The sequence below is a fragment of the Amblyraja radiata genome, chromosome 23 (genome assembly GCF_010909765.2).
Source record: "Amblyraja radiata isolate CabotCenter1 chromosome 23, sAmbRad1.1.pri, whole genome shotgun sequence".
In the NCBI taxonomy this organism is placed as follows: domain Eukaryota; kingdom Metazoa; phylum Chordata; class Chondrichthyes; order Rajiformes; family Rajidae; genus Amblyraja; species Amblyraja radiata.
In genome coordinates, this window is record NC_045978.1 from 20,303,113 (window position 1) to 20,330,675 (window position 27,563).

At 46.2% G+C, this 27,563-nt stretch overlaps 1 protein-coding gene across 4 annotated transcripts; it reads left to right on the top strand.

The window, feature by feature from the left end:
* Positions 1-27,191, top strand: LOC116986293 (neurocalcin-delta-like). Of its 4 annotated transcripts, none has more exons than XM_033041678.1 (5): positions 1-187; positions 19,844-19,898; positions 20,843-21,230; positions 24,098-24,203; positions 25,012-27,191. In XM_033041678.1, exons 3-5 carry the CDS (start codon positions 20,853-20,855, stop codon positions 25,107-25,109), a joined length of 582 nt encoding a protein of 193 aa, XP_032897569.1. In that variant the 5' UTR covers positions 1-187; positions 19,844-19,898; positions 20,843-20,852; the 3' UTR covers positions 25,110-27,191. The 4 variants fall into 4 exon arrangements, with proteins under 4 accessions (XP_032897569.1, XP_032897568.1, XP_032897571.1 ...); XM_033041680.1 differs by lacking the exon at positions 1-187 and adding an exon at positions 9,116-9,362; XM_033041677.1 differs by lacking the exon at positions 19,844-19,898 and having other exon boundaries at positions 23-187.
* Positions 27,192-27,563: the final 372 nt, after the last annotated feature.

The following is a 27,563-nucleotide window of genomic DNA, read 5'->3' on the forward strand; positions in this document are numbered from 1 at the left end:
ATCCCGCTGCCCCCGCAGTCCCAGCGCAGAATTGCAGACCGCCGCAGACTTCCTCTTCCTACGCCGCTGAGCCCCTGCCGTTGGGGATCGGCCGCTGCTGTAGCACCGGCTCCGGGACCGGGACCGGGACCGGGTCAGACTCGGGCTGCGGGCATCCAGCGGTGGCTCCGGAGCCCAGCGCTCCTCGGTGAGTGCTTCCCGGCTGGGACACCGGACAAAAGCAAACGGCGACTGAGCAATGCTCGAGTGTGCAAGCGGTGTGGGCTTCTGCGCCGGGTGTGAATCAGACAGTGAGTGTGAGAGGAAATCTATGCATTGAGGGGCAAACGTGTGTGGTGCTGACGTGTAAGGAAATAGCCGTGCAAGACACTCCTTGTGTAGTGTGACCAGAAGCGAATCTGTATTTAGCTGCAAGTGTTGGAAATCCAAAATTGAATCCAGAAAATGTTGGAAACAGCCAGTGGATCAGGCAGCACCTGTGGAGAGAGATGCAGATCAAAACCTGCAGGACTCTGAATGTCAAGCATTAAATCTCCCACCCCCCATGCTGTCTGACCAGCTGAGTTTTTCCAGCATTCCCCCTTTCATCAGATAGTGTGTGTACAAATGAGTGTGAACGTTTCAGGTGAGTGTGGATTAATGTGAGACGGAATCACAACCAGTAAGAGGTTCTGGGTGTGAGAATTTTAATGTAGATCCGCAAGCCAAAGTCAAGTATGCAAAATGTTTAATAAAATGTGCAAGAAGCAGAAAATGAGGGGAGATTTGTAGTCCAGTCGTTCGAGCAAATGAGTGAATAAATATAAAAATCAGCGTGACACTGAAATCAGTGTGGAAGTATTGTGAGTGTGAAAGTGCATGAATCAGTCTGGGTGTGTAAACGTGTAAGGGGTTTTAAAGTCAATCTGTATATCCGTGAGGGGTAAAATAGATCAATGATGATTGAATGGAGGAATGGAGTCGATGGGCTGAATGGCCCAATTCTACCCCTATGTCTTGTGGTCTAAGGTGCAGTCAGTGTTGATGGTCACCTGGATTGAAGTGTGCAGATTACAACAGAGGTTGGACAAAACGGATTATTTTCTCTGGAATGTCAGAGGCTGAGGGTGCAGAAGGGATTTAACAGGATGATGCCTGGATTAGAGGCCATTAGCTATAAAGAGAGGTTGAACAAACTTGGATTGATTTATCTGGAGCATTGAAGATTGAGGGGAGACCTGATATAACTATACACAATTATGAGAGGCATAGATAGGGTAGACAATCTTTTTATTCAGGGGTGGAAAAAAAATCCTAAAACATAGGAGCCAAAAATTTAAGTCTGCCATTCAATCATGGCTGATCTAACTTTCCCTCTCAACTCCATTCTCCTGCCTTTGCCTCATAACCCCTGACAGCCTTTCTAAACAAAAATCTGTCAATCTCTGCCTTAAAAATATCCATTGACGTGCCCTCCACAGCCGTCTGTGGCAATGAATTCCATAGATTCACCACCCTCTGACTAAATAAATTCCTCCTCATCTCCATTCTAAAGTATTGTCCTTTTATTCTGAGTCTGTGCCCTCTGAGCCTAGATTCGCCCACTACTAGAAACAACCTTTCCACGTCCATTCTATACAGGGCATTCACTATTCAGTAAATATCCCCCTCATCCTTCTAAACTCCAGCGAGTACAAGCCCAGAACCTTCAAACGCTCCATGTAAGTTAACCCAATCAACCCTAGAATCATTCTCATTCTCGTAAACCTCCTCTGGACCATCTCCAACACCAGCATATCATTCCACAGATATGGGACTCAAAAATGTGCATAATATTCCAACTGTGGCCTGACCAGCACCTTATAAACCTTCAGGATTCCATTTTTGCTTCAAATGTCAAATACTAGAGGACATACAGTGCCCTCCATAATGTTTGGGACAAAGACCCATCATTTATTTATTTGCCACTGTACTCCACCATTTTGAGATCTGTAATAGAAAAAAATACATGCAATTGAAGTGCACATTGTCAGATTTTATTAAAGGGTATTTTTACACATTTTGGTTTCACCATGTAGAAATTATATCAGTGTCCTCCCATTTCAGGGCACCATAATGTTTGGGACACATGGCTTCACAGGTGTTTGTAATTGCTCAGGAGTGTTTAAATGCCTCCTCAATGCAGGTATAAGAGAGCTCTCAGCACCCAGTCTTTCCATCACCTTTGGAAACTTTTATTGCTGTTTATCAATATGAGGATCAAAGTTGTGCCAATGAAAGTCAAAGAAGCCATTATGTGACTGAGAAACAAGAATACAACTATTAGAGACATCAGCCATACCTTAGGCTTACCAAAATCAACTGTTTGGAGCATCATTAAGAAGAAAGAGAGCACTGATGAACTTACTAATCGCAAAGGGACTGGCAGGCCAAGGAAGACCCCCACAGCTGATGACAGAAAATTTGCTCTCTAATTTTAAAAAAATCCCCAAACACCTGTCCGACAGATCGGAAACACTCTTTAGCAGTCAGGTGTGGATTTGTCAATGACCACTGTCCACAGAAGACTTCAAGAATAGAAATACAGAAGCTACACTGCAAGATGCAAACCACTGATTAACCGCAAAAATAGGATGTCCAGGTTACAGTTTGCCAAGAAGTACTTAAAAGAGCAACCACAGTTCTGGAAAAAAAGATCTGGTGGACAGATGAGACGAAGATTAACATAACAGAGTGATGGCAAGAACAAAGTATGGAGGAGAGAAGGAACTGTCCAAGATCCAAAGTATACCACTTCATCTGTGAAACACAGTGGTGGGGATGTTATGGCCTGGGCATGAATGGCTGCTGAAGGTACTGGCTCACTTATCTTCATTGATGATACAACTGCTGATGGTAGTAGCACAATGAATTCTGAAGTGTATAGACACATCCTATCTGCTCCAGTTCAAGCAAATGCCTTAAAACTCATTGGCCGGCAGTTCATTCTACAGCAAGACAATGATCCAGAACATACTGCTAAAGAAACAAATTAGTTTTTCAAAGCTAATGGTAATTCCTTGAGTGGCCAAGTCAGTCACCTGATCTGAACCCAATTGAGCATGCCTTTTATATGCTGGAGAAAACTGAAGGGTACTAGCCCCCAAAACAAGCATAAGCTAAAGGTGGCTGCAATACAGGCCTGGCAGAGCATCACCAGAGAAGACATCCGGCAACTCGTGATGTCCATGAATCGCAGACTTCAAGCAGTCATTGCATGCAAAGGATATGCAACAAAATATTAATCATGACTAACTTTCATTTACATGACATTGCTGTGTTCCAAACATTATGGTGCCCTGAAATGGGGGGACTATGTATAAACACTACTGTAATTTCTACATGGTGAAACCAAAATGTATAAAAATAGCCTTTATTAAAATCTGACAATGTGCACTTTAACCACATGTGATTTTTTTTTCTATTACAAATCTCAAATTGTGGAGTACAGAGGTAAATAAATAAATGATGGGTCTTTGTCCCAAACATTATGGAGGGCACTGTAGCTTTAAAGTGAAAGGGGGAAAGTTTAAAGGATATTTGTGAGGCAGTTTTTTTTACACACAGAGTGGTTAATGACAGCAGTACAAAAGGTAAGGCCAAGGGGAAGATACAAAATTCAATAGACAATTTACTTAGCATTGTAGCGCATCAGTTTCAGTCTCTGCCGTTCAGAAAACATTTTGGTTTAAACCAGCATCTGCAGTTCCTTCCTGCATAAAATACTTGGCTTGTCCAATTTTCTTTCCAAGTTACGTGATCTCACGTCTGTCCACATTAATCCATCTGCCACATCCTCCACCCATTCAATGTACCGTCCATATCCCCTTGAAGTCTCCCAGCTATGTTTTAGCTAAAGCCAAGGTTACACACACTATTTTATACTGTTACACACACCATTTTAGTTTATGTTTAATACAAGGATATAAATGTATTTATTAAGAATACAAAGGTGCAAAAGTAGAAATAAGTAACTTGTTTATAACTTAAAGTAACTTGTTTATAACTTGCATACCATATCCCCTTGAAGTCTCTGCACCCTCCTCTTACCTCACACTGATGCCAGGCTTTGTATCGCCACGGACTTTGAATATTTAAAGCTACAAACCTGTATGCCCTTGAGATGTGGGAGGAAGCTGGAGCACCCGGAGAAATCCCACGCGGTCATAGGGAAAACGTACAAACTCCGTACAGGCAGCACCTGTAGTCATGATTGAACCCCGGGTCTCTGGCTCTGCAAGGCAGCAACTCTACCAGTGCGCCACTGAGCGCTCTACTGATCTGATATTGACATCAGACATTGGAGCAGAATATTGATCCCTGTGGGGCCCAACATCTCACTGTCACCCATCATCCCCACCCCCTTCTTTTTTAGCCCTTAACTGACCTTCACTCCACATCCGTGGATTGCCCCTAATTTTCTTTAATACTCACACGTGTCTTTGTTAGAAAAGAAATGATTATCTCTTTCTGGACAGAAGGTTTATCGGATTAAACTATTAATAGCTTAATCTAAGGGCTTCCTGAAGGTGCAAGTACATCACATCCACTGGGTCTCCCTCATCTAGTCCCATGTTCACACCAACCTGAATCTGTTAAGCTGCAACTAGTAAGAATTTCTGAAGAAGGGTCCCTATCCATGTTCTCCAGAGATGCTGCCTGACCCACGGAGTTACGCCAGCACTTTGTGTCTTCCTTGGTAAACCAGCATCTGCAGTTCCTTGTCTCTACATTGTGACTGCTTGGAAGAATGTCATTGTTTCCATTCCTGGTGCAGATGACAATTACACACTCTTGACCACAAAATCACTTACAGATTTGTCAAACATGATTTATGTTGCATAAATCCACGTTGACTTGTTCTGGTCATATTATTTTCCAGATGGCCTATTGTCACTTCCTTAGTGATACTAACACTGGTGATGTCATGCTTGTTGGTATCCAGTTGTCTGATTTTCTCTCTTCCTCTTTTTCTTTAATGCCTGTAGACTCGCACTTTCATAGCATCTTTCATGTTCTCCAAATCATCATAAGACATCGGAGGAGAAAAAAGCAATTTGGCCCATCGAGTCTGCTCCGCCAGTCGATCATGGCTAATCTATTTTTCCCTCTCAAGCTCATTTTTTCACACAGAGAGTGGTGAATCTCTGGAATTCTCTGCCGCAGAAGGTAGTTGAGGCCAGTTCATTGGCTATATTTAAGAGGGAGTTAGATGTGGCCCTTGTGGCTAAAGGGATCAGGGGGTATGGAGAGAAAGCAGGTACAGGATACTGAGTTGGATGATCAGCCATGATCATATTGAATGGCGGTGTAGGCTCGAAGGGCCGAATGGCCTATTCCTGCACCTATTTTCTATGTTTCTATGTTTCATCCTCCTGCCTTCTCCACAAAACCTTTGACACCCTTACTACCATCCTACCAACAACTAGAGAGCAGTCTGCTACTATCTACCACATTGGAAACCCTCAAACTATCTTTAATCAGACTTTACTGGACTTTATCTTGCAATAAACAGTATTCACGACCAAGATGCCCCATCTATGCTGATTCCATTTGCCCAGTCTTGGGCAGAGCTGTTCCCAAACCAAGCTGTCATGCAATCCAACAGTATGCTTTCCGTCTCCTCAGGAAGTAGCGGCATTGGTGTGTTTTCCAGGTCATCTCATCGAATGGGCAGCAGAAACCCATCCAATCTCTGGTTTCCTCATTGGAGTCCCAAGAGTTCTGGCTCCAGTTCTCCCTTCTCTTGGGGAACAGGAACCGTTCCATGCTCCCTGCCTATCACTCTGCTGTTTGTGTGAGTTTCTGGTCCAAACTGCCTGTTACATTCCCTGTATCATAATAGTGACCACACGTCAATGCCCTTAGAACATAGAAAGGTATAGCACAGGAACAGGCCTTTCGGCCCACAATGTCTACGCCGAACAAGATGCCAAGTTAAACTAATCTCATCTGTCTGCACATGATTCATATCCTGCCATTCCCTGCATATCCTTGTGACTATCTAAATGCCAATAGCTATGACATTTGGACAGTTACATGGATAGGAAATGTTAAGAGGGATATGGGCCAAACATGGGCAAATGGGATCAGCGGAGATGGGGCATCGTGGTCGGCATGGACACGTTGGGCCGTAGAGTTTGTCTGTATGCTGTGTGACTATGACTCTCTGTAACTCGAATGTGGGCCAAAGGGCCTGTTGCATGACTCTATAACTTAATTTTCACTCCCTAAAGCGCTATTTCAATAGTGCAGCTCTCCTTCAGTCAGTGTAGATTTTGACATGTCTGGAGTGGGATTCGATCCTCTGGCCAACTAGTTTGGAGATAAGAGTTGCCAAAGTTGTGCCAAAGGGCCTGTTTCCGTGCTGAATAACACTACGACACTTTGACACTGAATGTTTCTAACACTAAGATGTGTGTAATGTGAGTGCAAAATCATTCTATTTTTATTTAAATCATTTTATGTTTGACCAGGCCAGAGATATAGTACATAAACAGGCCCTTTGGCCCACGGAGTTCGCACCAACTAGTGATCACCCCGTACACTAACAGTGTTTAGCTGGAAAGAGTGTTGAAGAGATTCACCAGGATGTTACCTGGACTTGTGGGCTTGAGTTACAGGGAGATGTTGGATAGGCTGGAACTTTATTCTTTGGATCGTGGGAGGCTGAGGGGTGACATTATTGAGGTGTACAAGATCATGAGAGGCACAGATAACGTGAACGCTCACAGTCTTTTTCTAGAGTAGAGGATTCTAAAACTAGAGGGCATAGGTTTAAGATGAGAGGAGTGAGATTTCAGAGGGATCTTAGGTGGAACTCTTTGGGCTGAAGAGCCTGTTTCCATGCTATACAGCTCCATGACTCATAGCAATGTCGTCTTCAGCTCCTTGTGTCAATGACAGGAGAGTGCAGATGGGGTTGGGGGTGAGAGTGGTGGGTTTAGTTACTGTTAACAGGCAGCAAAGGGAAGGGGAGGGGATGGTGGGCTGGTGTGTGTAGTTGTTCAGGTGTTTTCTAAAATTGGCATCCCGAGCCCACAGATACAAGCAGCGTGAAACCACTAGAATTAGCGAACCCTTTCATACTTCCCCACCTGCACCTAACCTCAGCTGAGATGAAATCGCTGCTTCTGTTTTTAGTAAAGTCGTTGGTAACTTTGCCCATTGTTGCAAGGCCAAAACTCTGGTCGAGCCATGGGTATTGTGTCACACGCTGTCGCTCCTTTCCCCCAACGCTTCCACTGACTCACAACGGCCAGGAAATTATCCCTCCCTGCTATCGTCATTGCTGCTTACAGTGGGTGGGTGGGGAAAGGGTTTTTTTTTAATCTTGGCCCCCACTAAAGTGACATATTTTGCTGGGGTATGTTTATCAGAGTGAGGAGGGTGTTCTAAGGCTTTCAAATGTTGAATTGCACGCTGTCAGGGTGTACACAGGGCTGCACCGAAGCATTTCAAACCTTCATAAGTCATTGGAGCAGAATTAGGCCATTCAGGCCATCAAATCTACTCCTCCATTCATTCATGGCTGATCTATCATTCCCTCTCAACCTTATTTTCCTGCCTTCTCCCCGTAACCCTCGGCACCCATACTCTTCAAAAATCTATCAATCTCTGCTTTAAAAATATCCATTGACTTGGCCTCCACAGCCATCTGTGGCAATGAATTCCGCAGATTCAACATCCTTCTGACTAAAGAAATTCACCCTCATCTCCTTTCTAAAAGTACGTTCTTTTAATCTGAGGCCCAGTACAGGCCCAGTGCAGTCACACGTTAGCCCCATGCTCATCACACGTTAACCCAAACATTTCTGGGATCATTCTCATAAACCTCCTCTGCACCCTCTCCAAAGCCAGCACCTCCATCCTCAGATATGGGGCGCAAAACTGCTCACAATACTCCAAATGCGGTCTGAATAGTGCCTTATAAAGCTTCAACATTACATCCCTGCTTTTATACTCTATCTAGACAATGAAATGGAGCCGTCAAATTGTACACAGCAAGCCCCCGTGAACTCTAGTGAGATAAGCACTGGGGTAGCATGGTGGCGCAGCAGTGCTATGAGGCCAAGCACTGGGGTAGCATGGTGGCGCAGCAGTGCTGCCTTATAGCGCCAGACACCCAGGTTCAATCCTGACTACGGGTGCTGTCTGTACGGAGTTTGTATGTTCTCCCCATGGCCAGGTGGGCTTGCTCCAGGTGCACTGGTTACTTCCCACTGGAGTGTGTAGGTTTGTAGGCTAATTGGCTTGGTAAAATTGTAAATTGTCCCTAGTATGTAGGATCGTGTTAGTGCATGGATGATCGCTGTTCGGCACGGACTCAGTTGGCTGAAGGTCCGGTTTCTTTGATGTATCTCTTAACTAAACTAAAACACTGGTTGAGATGCTGAGCCCAGGACATTGGAGGGTTAACTGCTCTTTCCCAACAATGTTTGTGAGATCTTTTCTACCCACTCCACAGGACTCATGGTATCAATGCGTGATCCAGACTTGACAGAATTGATAGATTGAAAGATACAGCATGGAAACACGCCTTTCGGCCCACCGAGCCCACGCCAACCATCGATCACCCGTTCACACTAGGCCTATGTTATCCCACATTTTTTTACCAATCCTTAAGCACTGGGGACAATTTACAGAGGCCAATTAACCTAAGAACCCGCACATCCTTGGGATGTGGAAGGAAACTGGAGCACCCGGAGGAAACCCACGCAGTCACAAGGAGAATGTGCAAACTCCACACAGATAGCACCTGAGGTTTGGATCGAACAGGGTGTCTCTGGCGCTGTGAGGCAGTGGTTTTACCTGCTGCGCTGTCCTTCTGGCCTGGGCTCTGTGCCCAAGTCTCTGGAGTGGGACTTGAACCCAGGGCTGTCTGAGAGGAAAGAGAGAGCTCCCATTGGATGCATGCTAGGTCGGGCTTCTATGCGTGGCATGATGGTCTTTGAACGAGTTACTATCAGTTCACCTTGTAGGTTTGTGGACTCGAGCAGATTCCTCAGTGCAGCTGTGCTCTGCTTCCTGTTCACATAACAACGGGGCTCCACAAATAGAGGCGGATGTGGTCACATCGAGCTTCTTGTGTTAGCTCGCTGCGAGTCCCGGTCTTCTCTGGATGTAACAGACCTTGACAAAGTGCTGAAGACTCTCTCGTTCTAGTGGCACACGGCCGGCAAGCAGTGTCGCACTTTGCCAGTGTGAAACAAGCAAGTGCCTCACAGTGTGGGAGAGACTAGTTGTGCTTCAACACTCCGTCTGATTCAGTGAGAACTACACGTGCAGAGGGTGCAGAATACCAAAGATGCAGGAAACTAAGCTGCAAAGTGTCTAGACTGGAGGTAACGTAACGTTTGTGCATCTAACCACCACGCGCTCTTTGTAAACGCTTTGCGACGGCAGGACCTCTGTTGCCAGAGTGAAGGTGTGGACACAAGGAACTGCAGATGCTGGTTTGCAAAATGAGACACCGAGTGCTGGAGTACCTCAGCGGGTCAGGCAGCATCTCTAGAGGACATGGATAGGTCTGAAGAACGGTCCCGACCCGAATCGTCACCTATCCATATATTCCAGAGATGCTGCCTAACCCTGTGAGTTACACCAATACTTTGTGTACTTTTGTGTATTAACCAGCATCTACAGTTCTTTGTTTCTACGTAGAACAATACAGTATCGAACAGTACAATACAACACTTTGTGCCTTTTTTTGTAAGCCAGTGTGAAGATAGTTGACAGACTCTGGGGTGATGGGGAGATACCTTTAATGCTGCCAGTGTTGTGTTCTACAACCTGTTTTTCTGAAAAGGTGGACATGGATTCATGTAACTGGAGCTTTCAAAGTAACTGGATATATAGAGGAAAGAGTAAAAGTGTCTCAGTGTGGGACAAATTGGCACCACTCCCTCCCACACAATAGGCAATGTACAATCCCTAGAACATAAGTCTGAAGACTTAAGGCCCTGTCCCACTTTCCCGAGTTACTCACGAACTCTCCTGAGTTTTCCCCTTGATTCGAACTCGGGGAATGTCGGGGAAAGTCCGTAGCGAGTCCGTAGGAGGGCGTAGGAGTCCGTAGATGTTTCATAGTGAACTCGGGGCATCAGGTAAGTCAGGATGTTTTTTCAACATGTTGAAAAATGTCCACGAGTAAAAAAAATAGCCCCGAGTACCTACGAATGGCTATTACCGTAATTATCCGAGTTCGAATCAAGGGGAAAACTCGGGAGAGTTTGTGAGTAACTCGGAAAAGTGGGACAAGGTCTTTAAGAGCAAGACTGCCTTACCAAAGGGACATGAGGGAATTGTGGACATGAGGGAACTGTTTCTAATCTTATAGAGGTGTACAAAATCACGAGAGGAAGAAATAGATCGGATCAAATAATATGCACAGTGTCTTTTGCCCAGAGAAATAGAATTGAGAAGCAGGTATAGGTTTACGGTGAAGGAGGTGAAAGATTAAATAGGAACCCGAGGGGTAACTGAGAACCAGAGGACATAGGTTTATGGTGAGGGAGGAAAGGTGAAATAGGAACCTGAGGCGTACCTTTTTTTACACAAAGGGTGGTGGATGTATGGAATGAGCTCCTAGAGGAGCTAGTTGAGGCAGGTAGATTTCTTAATCGCAACGTTTAAGAAATATTTAGACAGATACATTGGACAGGATAGGTTTAGGGATATGGGCCAAACGCAGGCAGGTGGGACAAGTGTAGATGGGGCATGTTAGTCGGCGTGGGCAAGTTGGGCCTGTTTCCATGCTGTATGACATGACTATGGAATATGGCTCATCCCAGCTCACAAGACTTGGCATTCCTGCCCAGAGTTTCTCGATCCAAAACATGGACCAGGCTGTCAATGGGGAAAGGGAGAGGTAGCTGGAACTGCCTCAAGGTAAACTCTACACATAAACAGTGCTGAGAAATGGTGGTCTTGTTCAACTCCTGCTCCCCCTATCTGGACTTAACGTGGACCTGAGGGGCAATTTCTTCACACAGTGCCGAGTGGTATACGGAACGAACTGGCAGAGGAAGTAAGACATTTGGACTGGTACCTGAATAGGAAATGTTTTGAGGGATATGGGCCAAATGCGGGCAAATGGGTCGAGCTGAGATGGGGCACCTTGGTCAGCATTATCAAGTTTAGAAGTCAAGTGTTTAATTGTCATATGTATCGCATTAGAACAATTAAATTCTTACTCGCAGCAGAGTAACAGTACCCATAGATAACATATAATAAACAAAAACAATTAATTCAACTAAGAAACCCCCAAAAATAGTGCAAAATAGTCCGAAGATCTTAGTTCAACCAAAGATAATCCCCAGTTTAGTTGGTGTTGGGTAGTGTTGGGTCGGCTCCCAAGAGCCTGATGGTTGTTGGGAAGAAGCTGTTATTGAACATGGTTGTCACGGTTTTCATACTCCTGTACCTACTTCCCAATGGCAGGAATGAGATGAGAGCGTGCCCTGGGTGGTGTAGATCTTTGATGATGCTGGCTACCTTTTTGAGGCGGCACCTCCTGTAGATCCCATTGATGGTGGGGAAGGACAGTGCCAATGATGGGGCGGGCAGTTTCTACCACTTTTGGTCATTTGCTCCCATCTTGGGCATTCGAGTTGCTGGACCAGCCAATATGTTCTCTACTGTTCATCTGTGGATGGGCTGAAGGAACTGTTTGTGTGTTCTATAATTCTGTAAAGGCATTACCAATCTTAGTTTAGAGATGCAGTGTGGAAACAGGCCTTTTGGCTCACCGAGTCAGCGCTGACCAGCGATCACCTCTACACCAGGGTCTACACACGAGGGACAATTTACAGGAGCCAATTTACACAAAGCTACATGTCATTGACGTGCGGGAGGAAATCAGCACACCCGGATAAAACCCATGCGGTCACCGGGAGAACACACAAACTACGTACATCCAACACCTGTAGTCAGGATCGAACACTGGTCTCTACCGTTGCGCCATTGTGCCACCCAGGCTGGCCTTTATTCCTCTGTCACAATGTAAGTGCTGAGATAGACTTAAAGTGCCGGAGTAACTCAACATGTCAGGCAGCATCCCTGAAGGACATGGATAGGTGACATTTCAGGGCAGAACCCTTCCTCAGACTTTAAGGGTTCTGATCCTAAACCTTGCCTATCCACATTCTCCAGAGCTGCTGCCTGACCCGCTGAGTTACTCTGGCAATTTGTGTTTTTCTTTGGTATAAACCAGTATCTGCACTTCCTTGTTATTAGAAAATGCTGATTCAGCAACCTAGACGTTGATGAGTAAACAGCTGGTCTGGCTGCACAAGTACACTGGCTGTCTCCTCAGGGTGACAAAAAAGATCCATCACGTGGGAGTGAGACAATGGCCCAGACTGCAGAAGGAAAACAGGTTTCCCTTCCTCATGGATATGACGCAGCCATGAGCTGTGAACAACTCCTTGTCATGGCACTGGGGGTGGGGAGAGTGTCACAGAATTATACCGGACCCACATAGATACATGTGTAGGGAGGAACTGCAGATGCTGGTTTATACAGAAGATAGACACAAAGTGCTGGAGTAACTCCGTTTGTCAGGCAGCATCTGTAGAGAAAAAGGATGGGTAACGTTTTGGGGCGGAACTGTACTTTTGAATGAAGAAGGGTTCCGATCCGAAACATCACCAATCCTTTTTCTCCAGAAATGCGGCTTGATCCACTGAGTTGCTACAGCATTTTGTTTCTTTCTTGCTTATAAATACATGTTAATATGAAGCTGGGACATCTGATGGTTCAGAACAATACTGACCGTATCCAAGTTATGAAAACCTAAATTACGGACACCCGCTCATGCTGACAAGCTCCCAACATAATATTACATTCAACTGTCTGACTTACATAGACACTAGGAGCTGCAGTTGCTGCTTAACCAAAAAGAGTTGGAGTAACTCAGCAGGTCAGGCAGCATCTCTAAAGGACATGGATAGGTGATGTTTTGGTTTGAGACCCTTCTTCTGACTGATTGTAGTTGGGAGAGAAAGCTGGAAGAGGGGTGGAGGGCCTGGCAAGTGATAGGTGCATACAGGTGAGGCAGGGAGGTGGGGGGCAGAATAGTGACAGCAATGGGTGTGCATCCAGGTCGGGTGTAGAGAAGAGAATGGGGGGAAAAGTGGGGAATTCAAAGTTCATGCAGTTGTCTATAACAAGATTATTTATATATATTTTATAACAATACAGGCCATGCTTGGGTTAGGAACACCTGACTTGTGGACATTCCCACATACAGACCAGCTCCCATTATATTAAATTTAAAGTCCAACTTGCATGCTTATGTTCACTCCTACGAATGTCAGAAATAATATTTTCCCCTCTCGTCACATTTAGTTATTGTCCTTTCGTAACAGCCTTGTTTAGGTTAGTTTTGTTTACTGTCACATGTACCGGAGGTACAGTGAAAAGCTTGCATTTCAGTCAGCTGAAAGACTATAGATGATTACAATCAAGCTGTCCACAGTGCATAGATACATGATAAAGGGAATAGCGTCTAGTGCAAGATAAAGTCCACTAAAGTCTGATTACAGATAGCCCGCAGGTCCCCAATGAGCTAGCTGGTAGGTCAGGACCACTCTCTAATTGGTGAGAGGATGGTTCAGGATGGAAGTCTGGGGTTATTAGATAGTGATTTTTGTGCATTTTCTGACTCACTAAATGGCCTGTCCCACCAGCATGCGACTCCATGCGGCAAGCGCGACCTAACGTGGTCGCTTGAGCCGTACGGCCTCGCGGGGCCGGTCCCACTTCCATCGCCGGAGCCGTATGGAGTTGTGCGGAGCAGGTCCCGACATCGCGCAGGTCCCGACATCGCGCAGGGCTCAGAAAAACTGACCGTGTTCAAAAATTCCGCGCGGCAACGGCCTGCCAGGCCGCAGCCGCCTCGACGCCGTACGCACCACCTCGACGGGCGTGCCCAGCGTCCTGACGTCGTACGAAGCATCTTGACGTCATACGTCACGCGCGAACTTCCCGCGGACTTCGCTCGAACTTCACGTCAATCACTCGACCTCCGCGCGGCCCCCGCTTCCGGTTTGGTCGTGCTCGCCGCATGCAGGCGCATGCTGGTGGCACCAGCCCTGTACGGGGATCACTCGACCTCCGTGCGGCCCCCACTTCCGGTTTGGTCACCCTTGCTGCATGCAGGTCGCATGCTAGTGGGACAGGCCCTTAACAAAAGTGCTTGATCACTGTCAGCGGCAATGAGCTGATCTGGCTTTCAGTAAGGTCAATGGCATTGAATGCGTGTTGGACCCAGCACGGTTAGGTCCGCTGCTGAAAACGTTATTCGTGTTTGGATCAGGTTCTTTATTAGCCAATGTGCTGATGAGTCCACACCAATCATCAATCACCTAGTACTACAAACCTGCACATCTTTGTAGTGTGGGAGGAAACCGGATAACCCACACAGTCACAGGGAGAACGTAAACACCATGTAGACAGCACACATAGTCAGGATCGAACCCGTCTCCGGTGCTGGGAGGGAGGAACTGTACCGCTGTGCCAACCTGGTTGGTTGGTCCCTGGAGGTGGAGTGATTGAGGAGTGATGATGCGTTACAACACTCTGTACCGTCTCCTCTGCTCTACCTATTGTACTTGAGTTTGACGACTGTATTATCAGATGATATGCAAAACAAAGCGGATCACTCCAGATCGGTTAACGTGACAATATTAAACCTAGACCTAAAAGGACTCTCTTCCCCTCCCACCTCTCTCCTGTGCCTCACCTGGATTGGCGCCTATTTTCCCCCTCCCACTTACATCCTTTCCTCTAGATTCACAATTTGCAACTCTTCACTCCTTCTGTCTCGCACCTTCCACAGTCATGGCCAATTGCCATCTGCCTAACAACATCCCCCCTCATCTGTATCAACCGGCATTGTCCTGCCTCTCCTCTCTTACAGTTTTCTTCACCCCCACCAATCAGTCTGAAGAAGGGTCCCAACCCGAATCGTCGCCTATCCATGTTTTAAACTTTAGAGTTTAGAGATACAGCATGGTAAAAGGCCCTTCAGCCCACAGAGTCCACGCCAACCAGCGACCAGAAACCCGGACATTAGAACTATTGTACACACTAGGGACAATTAACAATGTATAGAAGCCGATTAACGTACGACCTGCACGTCTTTGAAGTGCGGGAGGAAACTGGAGCACCCGGAGAAAACCCATGTGGACAGAGAACATACAAACTCCGTACAGACAGCATCTGCAGTCAGGATCAAGCCCGGGTCTCTGGTGCAGTAATGCCCCTGTCCCACTTAGGAAACCTCTGGAGACTTTGCGCCCCACCCAAGGTTTCCTTGCGTTTCCCGGAGGTTTTTGTCAGTCTCCCTACCTGCTTCCGCTACCTGCAACCTCCGGGAACCGCACGGAAACCTTGGGTGGGGCGCAAAGTCTCCAGAGGTTTCCGTTCAGGTTTCCTAAGTGTGACAGGGGCATAAGGCAGCAACTCTACACTAAGCCGCCCTGTGCCGCAGTATTCTCCAGCGATGCTGCCAGACCTGCTGAGTTGCTTCAGTGCTTTGTCTCTTTTGTGTCTCATATTTGTAAACCAGCATCTGATTGGGGGGGTGTTCCGTAGGTGGAGTAATTGGGATCAGTGCCAGAGGAGCAGTGATTGGGGAGTGGAGCCATCTTGTCAGTCTGTTCCTGGTAAAAACAGGAAGGTCACAAGCTATGTAGCGATGTATATCTTCACTTCACCCTTAGACTTTACCATAGAGATACAGCGCAGAAACAGACCCTTTGGCCAACTGAGTCCATGCCGACCAGTGATGGCACTATCCTACACACCAGCACTATCCTACACACTAGGGACAGTTTTGACCAAAGCTAATTAACCTACAAACCTGTACATCTTTGGAGTGTTGGAGGAAACCAGAGCACCCGGAAAATTCACACGGTCACAGGGAGAAGATACAAACTCTGTACACAGCACCTGTAGTTAGAATCAAGCCCATGTCTCTGGCGCTATAAGGCAGCAGGTCTACCAGCTGCACCACTGTGCTACCCACATCTCGGTGTGTAATCAGATGCAGCCCTGATATTATCAGTTACCTTTATTCCATACCTCAATGGCCCCCAGATATCCTCTTGCAGTTCGGGTGGGGCACCAATTCAGATCTATATTGATTCAGTGACGTGCAATCTTAGCTAAAAAGTAGTGGAGCTAGAGAAATATTTACTTTTCCACTTGTGTTCTCCTTGTCCAGGGTCAGGTACTAGCTGAATAAATTGCTCCTCCCGACAGATTTTCACGTGCACCTCCTCTAACTTCATCTACAGCAGCAGGTGTTCCCAATGTGGCCTCCTGTACATCGGCGAGACCAAGCGTACTCAGCGATCATTTCGCCGAACACTTGCACTCGGTCCGCCAAGGCCTATTGGATCTCTTGGTTGCTAACCATTTTAACTTCTCTTCTCTATTCCCACACTGACCATTCTGCCCTGGGCCTCCTCCATTGTCAGAGTGAGACCACACGCAAACTGGAGGAACAGCACCTCATATTCCGCTTGGGTAGGTTACAACCCAATGCTAAGAACATTGAACTCTCCAATTTTAGATAACCTCGAACTAACCCCCCCCCCCCCCCCCCCCCCCCCCACCCTTCCCTCCTCTATGCCCCATCTAGACTCCCACCTATTTATTCCCTCCACCCCACCCCCTCCTCTTCCTGCTTTCCTCCCTCTGGCTTCACAAACCACAATTCAAATTTGTCTCACGCCTTCTGTTCTTATCACTGGCCTTTGTCCCAACTATCTGCCTATCAAAGACCCACTTACTTGTGTCGACCTGTTGCTTGCCACACATATTCTTGCCTCTCCCCTTTTCCAGCTTTCTTCTCCCCCTCCCCCCATCACAATCAGTCTGAAGAAGGCTGTTGACCCGAAAAGTTGCCTGTCCGTGTTCTCCAGAGAGCTGCCTGACCCGCTGAGTTACTCCAGCACTTCATGTCAAATTATTCTCTCTGGATGGCAGGGTTTGGGGAAATGAGCTTTAAGAGTCGTATGGAAATATTTTCTGGAAATTAAAATGACTTGGATCAGAATGTGGCTAGTCGGATTAAAAAGATTAATGGATCGTCTAAGGATAGAGAGGGACGAGGAAAATCTGACAAAACAGTGATGGGGGAATTTCATCCAGACAAGTAGGGGATGTGGGGGGGAGGGGGTGGGGGGATAATGCACTTTGGGATATCGTGTCCTATTAGGACATACAAAAGCAATGTCAGGGACCTGTGGCGCATTGATGTTCCGAAGGACCGTAGGATGTAAATTCATAGCTCACCGACAATGGCAATGGGGTGGAGAAAAAGGCATTTGGTGTGCTTGCCCTCAAAGGCTGAGACATTGAATATACGAGATGTATGACTCGATGAGCACATGACTCTATGACTCATAAGAGCTGTGACATGATATTGCGGCTATATAAAACATTTGTTAGCCCACCATGGTGCATCCATAGAGGCAGAATTAGTGCTGGTATTGATATTTGTTTATTATTGTCATGTGTATTGTGATACAATGAAAAGCTTTGCATGCATGTCATCCAGTCAAATCATACCATACATAAGTACAATCAAACCATCCAGGTCATACAAAGAGAAAAATACCAGAGTTGAAAATATAGTGTTACAGGGTTGCAGCCTTACAGCTACAGAAAAAGTATAAGGTCTGCAATTCAGATTCAGATTCAGATTCAACTTTAATTGTCATTGTCCGTGTACAGTACAGAGACAACGAAATGCATTTAGCATCTCCCTGGAAGAGCGACATAGCATATGATTTGAATAAATATTTACATTAGCATATATACAGACATAGTGTTTTTCCTGTGGGAGGAGTGTCCGGGGGGGGGGGGGGGGGGTGATTGGCAGTCACCGAGGTACGTTGTTGAGTAGAGTGACAGCCGCCGGGAAGAAGCTGTTCCTGGACCTGCTGGTCCGGCAACGGAGAGACCTGTAGCGCCTCCCGGATGGTAGGAGGGTAAACAGTCCATGGTTGGGGTGAGAGCAGTCCTTGGCGATGCTGAGCGCCCTCCGCAGACAACGCTTGCTTTGGACAGACTCAATGGAGGGGAGCGAGGAACCGGTGATGCGTTGGGCAATTTTCACCACCCTCTGCAATGCCTTCCGGTCGGAGACAGAGCAGTTGCCATATCATACTGTGATACAGTTGGTAAGGATGGTCTCGATGGTGCAGCGGTAGAAGTTCACCAGGATCTGAGGAGACAGATGGACCTTCTTCAGTCTCCTCAGGAAGAAGAGACGCTGGTGAGCCTTCTTGATCAGAGTTGAGGTATTGTGGGTCCAAGAGAGGTCATCGGAGATGTTAACACCCAGGAACCTGAAGCTAGAAACACGTTCCACCTCCGTCCCGTTAATGTGGATGGGGGTGTGCGTGCCGCCCCTGGACTTCCTGAAGTCTACAATGAGCTCCTTGGTCTTCTTGGAGTTAAGGGCCAGGTTGTTGTCAGCGCACCATGCTGCTAAGTGCTGGACCTCCTCCCTGTAGGCCGACTCATCGTTGTTGCTGATGAGGCCAATCACCGTTGTATCATCTGCATACTTGATGATGGTGTTAGTACCATGTACAGGTGTGCAGTCATAGGTGAAGAGGGAGTAGAAGAGGGGGCTCAGCACACAGCCCTGAGGTAGGTTGGGAGATCAGAACTACATCTTTAGATTATGGAAGGAGCGTTCAGAAGTTCGATAATAATGGGGTAGAAGGTGTTCCTGAATCTAGTGGAATATGCTTCCAAGCTTTGCTACCTTCTGCCCAACAAGACGAGAGGGGAGAAGAGAGAATGACTGGGATGTGAGTGCTAAAGACAAGGAACTGCAGATACTAGTTTATACCAAAGATAAACACAAAATGCTGGAGTAACTTAGCGAGTCAGCCAGCATCTCTGCAGAACATGTATAGACGGTATTTCAGGTCGGAACCCTACTTCAGGGATTCGAGTGGACCTTGATTATGTTGGCAACTTTCCCGAAACAGCGTAAATGGTAGATGGAATCAATGGAGAAGATGTTGGTTAGTGTGATGGACAGGGCTACATCCACAACTCTGCAATTTCTTGCTGCTTTAGCTGTTCCAAATCGATCTGCAGAAGTTGGTTAGAGTCACCACTGGAGACATGCCGAATGTATGTTGCTTTCTTATGTTGCTTTCTTGACCATTGCTTGAATGTGGTAGTTGTGTGTTTCCCATAACATGGTGAAAGGTTATGAAAGATCAATCGATGGTTCTTTATGATCACATATACCAAGGTAGTGCAACATTCTTTTAGTTTTAGTTTAGTTTAGCGATACAGGCCCTTCGGCCCACTGAGTTTGCACTGACGAGCGATCCCTGTACATTAGCACTGTTCTACACATTAGGAACAATTTAATAATTTTTATCAAAGCCAATTAATGTACAACCCTGTACGTCTTTGGCTGGTGGGAGGAAACTGGAGCTCCCGGAGAAAACCTACGCGGCCACAGCGGGAATGTACAAACTTTGTAGACAACACCGGTAGTCAGGATCGAACTCGGGTCTCTACCGCTGTAAGACAGTAACTCTAATGTTACACCAACGTGCCGCCCCAAATGTTTTTTTTTTGCATTCAGTTCAGTAAAATTATTACCATACATAAGCACCTCAGAATAAGTACAGAATGTATAGAAACATCCCACTGAGTCCTTATGCTACAGTTGTCAGGTTTTGGCACCATTTTCAAAACTAAAGCTGGCCGTAAAGGCCTGTTGCGGCCGTCGCCTCCATCCGGATCATCCAACGAACTGTTATCCCTCTCCTTGCAGAACCACCTTTGTGTCCCAGGGGCGCCTCGCACAGCCGACCTTGAGGGCATAGAAGGTAAGACCCCTGTACCTCTTACCCAGCCCATTGTTCTAGCACCCGCCGTCGCTGACTCCATCCTGCCTCCTCTCCGGTACTCTCGCCCTCGGGGGTCGAACAGGGGGCCGGGCGGGTTCCCGGTGGGTTCCCGGTTCTGCGGCGGGCAAGCCAGGCCTGCTGTCAGGGTGTGGCAACGGCCCGCGGACTGTGCCGCACACAGCCAGTCATGATGTAACGAGTCAGTGCAATGGCAAGGGAGAGCCGCTCCGTAAGGCCACTGTCCATTTGCCTGGATATGTTCTGCCCCCACCTCTCTTCCAGCTTTCTCCTCCCCTACTGCAATCATTCTGAAGAAGGGTTCTGAACCAAAATGTCACCTATCCCTATTCGCCAGCGCTCCTGACCCGCTGAGTCTAGCTCTTTGGGTCTTTTTGTGTAAACCAGCATTTGCAGTTCCTTGTATCTCTTTTGCTGTATTCCCTTTATCATAAATTCATCTTTCCTTATACAGAGACCATACCGGTGGGCAATATGCCAGAGAAGGAACTGCAAATGCTGGTTTAAACCAAAGATAGACACAAAAAGCTGGAGTAACTCAGCGGGACTGGCAGCATCTCTGGAGAGAAGGAATGAGTGACATTTCACGTCGAGACCCTTCTTCAGAACAAAGGGTCTCGATCCGAAAAGTCACCCAATCCTTCTCTCCAGAGATGTGGCCTGTCCCGCTGAGTTACTCCAGCTGTTTGTGTCTATCTTCGACAATATGTCAGGTATGGTCTCACCAGAATGTGCAGCATTGGAGTAAGCTGTCTCTATTCTTGGTTTCAAACCATCTTGCATGAAGGTCAATGCACTGTTTCTCACAGAACTTGGAACAGTGCCGCACAGGAAGGCCCCCTCAGCCCACAATGTACGCTGAGTACAACTCTAATTCTTTCCTTCGCCATTTCTGTTGGCTGCAGGGCAGCAAGGATGGGGAAACAGAACAGCAAACTGCGTCCTGAGGCACTGCAGGATTTACGGGAGAACACGGAATTCACGGAGAACGAGATTCAGGAATGGTACAAGGGCTTTGTGAAGGATTGCCCCAGTGGCTACCTGACGATAGACGAGTTCAAGAAACTCTATGGCAACTTCTTCCCTTACGGTGACGCCTCCAGGTTTGCAGAGCATGTATTCCGTACTTTCGATGCAAACGGAGATGGCACGATAGACTTCCGCGAGTTCATCATCGCTCTGAGCGTCACCTCCCGAGGAGGCTTGGAGCAAAAGCTGAAGTGGGCTTTTAACATGTATGACGTCGATGGGAATGGCTACATCAGCAAGTCAGAGATGTTGGAGATTGTCCAGGTAGACAACGTCACGCCAAATTTCCAAAATATTTGCATTGGCAGATTTATTTTTCCCTGCACTGTTTCTTTTTGGAATAGTTCCCAGTTTTCCCTTAATTTAATGTAAGATACAAAATGTAGGAGTAACTCAGCATGTCAGACAGCATCTCTAGAGAACATGGATAGGTAATGTTTTAGGTTGGGTTCCTTCTTCAGATTGATTGTAGGGGGGAGGGGAGGGGGAGCAAACTGGAAAAGAAGAGGGGCATAACAAAGCCTGGCAGAAGGCCTGAGATGAAAAGGCAGAAGGTGAGACAAAAGCATTGAAGGGTTGCAAATTGTGAAGCTGGAAGGAATGTAGACGGAGGGGGCAGGGGAGAAATAAGCGTGAATCCAGATGGGACACAGGAGAAGAGGTTGGGGGGGAGGAATGAAGGGGGGATATTTGGAGGAAATATGGCAGTGGGGCTAATGTGGTTACCTAATACATTTTGGTGGAGGTGGTGGGGTCACGCCAGAGTAGCTATTTTCCTGTAGGAATGCTGCACACTGCAGGAGGGTCAGTAACCAGACGGCATATGGTTAAGGGCACCAATAAATAACCAGAGAGAATCATTTTTCTCCAAAGATGCTGCCTGATCTGCTGAATACTCCAGAACTTTGTTTCTGTCATCAGGGGAAGGTGACTTAAGTGTTACTTGTTATGTTTATTACATCTGATCTGTCTCTTTTCACTATACCGTGGTACACGTGACAATAATAAACCTTTAGCTAAAGATATTGTCACTGGGGGATGCATCGGCTGAAGGAACAGGGTTAAGATGTCCAGAAAAGTCCGACATTAAATTGGCTGGGCTTTGAGGAAAAAGGAGGGGAATGGGAACAAACTGATGAGCAAGCACAATGGGCTGAATCTTTTACTGTGCTTAAAGATGCCTGGCACACTGAGTTACTCCACCACTTTGTGTCTTTTTGTGTAAACAGGCAACTGCAATTCATTTATTCTATACGCAAAGATGCGTTGATGCTTTTGAAGTTAATTATCTCAATAACTAACATTACCAAATCATGAGGCTGTAAGTGGTGTCTTTTCTGTACACAATTTTGTGTATCTGCAAGTTCTCCCCACCAAAATCTCTTTTGGAAAATCTAATTAGTCATAGAATCATCAACATGGCACCAGTCCCTCCAGCCCAACCCAAGCAAGGTGCCCCATCTAGACTAGTTCCCATAGATCTGTGTTTGGCCCATATCCCTCTAAACCTTTCCTATCCATGAACTTGTCAAAGAGTTTTAAGATTTAAGCAAATATTTAATAGGAACATGAAGGGCAACTTTTAAAAAACAATTATGGTAGGCGTATGAAACGAGCTGCCGGAGGAGGTAGTTGAGGCAGGTACTATCACAACGTTTCAGAAACATTTGGGCAGGTACATGATAGGAAAGGTTTAGAGGAATATGGGTCAAGCGCAGGCAGGTGGGACTACTGTAGATGGGGCATGTTGGTCGGTGTGGGCAAGTTGGGCCGAAGGGCCTGTTTCCACACTGTATGACTCCATGAAATGCTATTATAGTACCTCCTCTGGCAGCTCGTTCCATATACCCACCACCCTCTCAGTGAAAAGGTTTGACCTCAAGTTGCTAATAAATCTTTCTCCTCTCACCTTAAACCTATGTCCCCTGGTTCCTGATTCCCCTACACTGGGTAAAAGACTGTGCATTCACCACGATGGAGGCACAAGGAACTGCAGATGTTGGAATCTGAATTTGAACAAAACAACAAGGTGTTGTCGGAACTTGGCTTCTGTCCCAGGCAATTGTCCCGACCTGAAACATCACAGCAGATATAACAGTACAGCAGAAGAACAGGCCATTCCGTTCCCTGCATATCTATGTGCCTATCCAAAAGTCTCTTAAATGCCACTATCGTATCTGCCTCCATCACTACCCTGGCAGTACATTCCAGGCACCACTGTGTTCCCGTGCACATCTCCTTTAACTTTAACCACTCTCACCTCAAAGCTATGCCCTCTAGTATTTGATTTTTCAATGCTGGGAAAAAGATTCTGACTGTTTACCCTATCCGTGCCTTTCATAATTCTATGCACTTCCATCAGGTCCCCCTGCAACCTCCAGCATTGCAGAGAAAACAATCCAGCATTTTGTGTCTTTTTTATGTAAACCAGTATTTGTAGTTCCTTGTTATTACAGTTTTTAAGCTGTTGTTGACAAGAGTTGGGTTAGTTTAGTTTAGTTTAGTTTAGAAAGAGCATGGAAACAGGCCCTTCGGCCGACCGAGTCCATGCCGACCAGTAACCACCTGTACACTAGCACTATCATACACACATTATTTTACGGAAGCCAATTAACCTAAAAACCTGCACATCTTTGGAGTGTGGGAGGAAACCAGAGCACTCAGAGAAAACCCACGTGGTCAAAGGGAGAATGTACATACTCTGTACAGACAGCGCCCATAGTCAGGATCAAACCCAGGTCTCTATGGCTGTAAGGCAGCAACTCTAATGCTGTGCCACTGTGCCGCTCCACCTGATAGGATCATACCAAAATTCCTGCGGGTAGATTGAGTGGGAACTGGGTAGTATACTGTCTCATCGATCAGACCTGTTTCTGTAGCACGCTGTGACCATCAGTAATGAGAGGGTAGATACTAAATGCTGGAGTAACTCGGCGGGACAGGCAGAATCTCTGGAGAAGGAATGGGTGACGTTTCGGGTCGAGACCCTTCTTCAGACTCAAAACATCACCCATTCCTTCTCCCCAGGGATGCTGCCTGTCCCGCTGAGTTACTTCAGCATTTAGTCTCTACCTTCGATTTAAACCTGCAACTCCAGTTCTTTCCTAAGCGTCTTCCTTCCCCATACACAGGCGATCTACAAGATGGTGTCATCAGTGATGAAGTTGTCTGAAGATGAAGCTACGCCCGAGAAAAGAACAGAAAAAATCTTCCGACAGATGGACACCAATGCAGATGGTAAGTGGCAATAAAGCTCCCTTGGTTGGCATCGGCAGAGACTGCTACAGAAAGAGGGCAGTCGATTCAGAGTCTGGGTGCCAGCTCTTGAAGAGAGACCTCCAATTAGTCATTAAGTTGGAAAGGGTGCAGAAGAGATTCACCGGGATATTGCATGGACTTGCGGGCTACAATTATAGATGGAGGTTGGATAGGCTGGGACTTTTATTTCTATGGAGTGTAGGAGGCTGACAGGTAACCTTAGTGAGGTATACAAGATCACGAGGGGCTTATTGTCATGCAGCATGGAAACAAGCCCTTTGTCCATGCCGACCAAGATGCCCCGACTCTCTTGCCCAGAGTAGGGAATCGAGAGAACCAGAGGTCATAGGTTTATGGTGAAGGGGGAAAGATTTAATTGGAATTTTATGGGGTAACTTTTTCACACATAGGGTGGTGGGTGTATGGAATGAGCTGCCAGAGGAGGTAGTTGAGGCAGGGACTATGACAAAATGTAAGAAACAATTAGACAAGTACGTGGCTAGGACAGGTTTAGAGGGATATGGACCAAACACAGGCAGGTGGGACTAGTGTATGTGGGACATGTTGGTCATTGTGGGAAAGTTGGGCCCAAGGGCTTATTTGCATGCCGTGTGACATAGATTAAAGCAGAGAGGGAAAGATTGTGAAACCAGAGGTTGGTGGAAGGAGACTGGGGGAAGGGGAGAAATTGATGCAAGTCCAGGTGGTGCACAGGGCAGAGCAGAGGTGGGGGGGAGAAGGAAAAATATCCTGGAAATTCTTACCTGGCAACTGTTGATCTCACCAGGAAGACTATCTCTGGAAGAGTTCATCAACGGAGCAAAGAAGGATCCATCCATCGTCCGCCTCTTGCAATGTGACCCCAGCACTGCAGGGCAGTTCTGAAGCGTTGCCCATGGGACAAGTGCTGTCGCTCTGTGCCATTCCTGCCCGCACCAACCCCGAGTGGTCAGTCAATGGAAATGCTCAGGCAAACGGAACCCCCAGTCTGTATCAAAACTGAGCATCCGCCAACCTTCCAATGAAGATATTGCATGCAGCAACAGATTTGCATCTTATAGTATAATAAATACATAAATGTGCCAAGATAAGGGGAATTCTGCTGACCAGCTAAAAGAAAATGCTGCTGCATCTTTACTTATGTCCACTTCTGTTGTGGATATAGCTTTTTATAGTCCAATAGTTTTTTTAATTTTAATTTAATAGTACAGAGATTTAGTTTATACCTGACATAAGGAAACGTGAGGACCAAAGTCTGATGGGTTAATGTTTACACTATAGTATTAAGAACTTGAGTTGGTTGCCTGGCACATACATGACTCTCTTGAGTTCTTGCCTATTTTGTATACAATTATCCATTTCTACATCCCTAGTCTGAGGTTTGGCAAGCCCACCAGTGGATCTCAGCCAATTGATGAAAAAATGTCATCACAGTTTTCAAGGCATTACAGAGATCGCGAAATTTGATTTCTTCAAGACAAGGGGGCAGAAATAAGGCCAGATATTTCAATAGTGAAGAGATTCTTCCATGCAAAGAGAATGGAAGAAATTTGGAACACTCTTCCACAAACAGCAATTGATGCCAAGTTAATTGTTAATTTTAAATTAGAGATAAATAAAATAGAGGTGTTAAAGAACATAGGAAACGGAAGGTTGATATAAACCTCACATATTAGCCATCAGGTTGCAGAACAATCTTGATCCATTGAATGGCTTCCACTGATCCTGTCTTCCTTTCTCCGTCTTCCTTTCTCCTGTCCAACCCATGCTTACAATGTCAGAACACAGCCGCGAAAACTAGAGCAGGGGTTCCCAACCTTTTTTGTCCCGTATACCCCTGGCAAATTTAATAGCACATAACAATGTTATTTCACTTATTTATGAACAACTAATGATGAACAGTTACCGGTATACCAGAACCAAACACAGTCAGTCAATGAGAAAAAATATGTACAAATCCAGAATCAACAAATTTACCCCCTGGGTAGGCGTAATTTACCCCCTTGGAGTAAATTTACCCCAGGTTGGGAACCCTTTCTCTAGAAACTTGATGTATCCCTATCACATCCCTTGCTATTGCCCATTTGTCCAGGAAATCTGTTCCCTAAAATCATTCAATCCTCTTAAAAATGTCAACATTTACCAATAAGCCATATACAGCCATTGGCCAAAATATCAGGCAACACTATGAGAGCAATGCTGACTGCTTCTTGTAGCTTACTCTTTCCATAATGCTCGCCTTTGTTGCTTTAATTAGCCTTGTCCTTAATATCCAAATTTGAAGTGTAGTCCATTATGCTTTTCCATATGTGAAATATTCCGCTTTGTGTTAGGATTTTATCTGCAGTCTGTATTAAGGATAGGGACATTACAGATGTGGGCTTGTATATTTTTGAGAATTAACTGTGGTATTAAAATGATCAAAGATACTCCTGCAAACATCTTTACCGCATCGAGATGTCCCAGAACATGGGGGGCTAGAATTCTCTGGCAAATTTAAGGTGCATTCTCAACCTCTATCTCTGTCATTGGTAGTTACCCAATATTTGTTGTGTCTGAATAAAAACTTTAATCGTTGCAGTAATGGCAACAAAACTACTCATCAAATCCTCCAGTGTTCTCTCACACCAATGCAGGAGGTTATAAAGGGAATCAAATTGCACAATGCAGCCTCTTCCTGTCAGTTCAATGCACAACGTGTAAGTGCCATACACCATCAGCCCTTTGATCTGTGGGAATCACCAGTCCCAGTTCCTGTTGGTCATATTGTCGGGCATAGTCGACACTGACTCACCTTTATCCTGAGCACAGTCCCTGAGACTGGCATTATCTTTGCATCATTGTCAAACTGAAATAAAATCTGGTTGCAGTAACATGTAGGTTTTTCCAACTCTGGTTGGATGAGTTCTTGGAGGTATCTTCGCTTGACTTCATACCTGCCACTGCCTCAAGCCCACTCCCTGGGAATCAATCAACTGCTGGAAATTGGAAACAAAAACAGAAAATGCTGGAATTGACAGGTCAGGCAACATCTGCGGAATGAGAAACAGTTAACATTTCAAGTCAGGGACTCTTTGTTAAAACTATCCTAGTTTTTGGATGCCTGTACGGCCAATCTGAAATGAAGTCCCCTCCCATCTCCCCTTTGACCCCTTCCTCCACCCTAGTTGTTTTCCAGTTCACCACATTGTTTCCCTCTTGAGATTATACCAACGATGGGCCTACCAGGGCAAGGCCCTGCCTGAGGTCATTTGTGGCTGGCCTTGATTGGTCCTGGTCTGTCTTCACTTCCAGCTCTTCAGCCCACCCCCCCTACTTTCATTCTGGAGAAGGATCTGG

Excerpts from the sequence above, each read along its gene's own strand:
- LOC116986293 (XM_033041678.1), top strand. The coding sequence starts at position 20,853 with ATGGGGAAACAGAACAGCAAACTGCGTCCTGAGGCACTGCAGGATTTA. Across the intron at positions 21,231-24,097 it reads AGATGTTGGAGATTGTCCAG|GCGATCTACAAGATGGTGTC; the intron begins GTAGACAACGTC and ends CCCCATACACAG. Across the intron at positions 24,204-25,011 it reads GATGGACACCAATGCAGATG|GAAGACTATCTCTGGAAGAG; the intron begins GTAAGTGGCAAT and ends TGATCTCACCAG.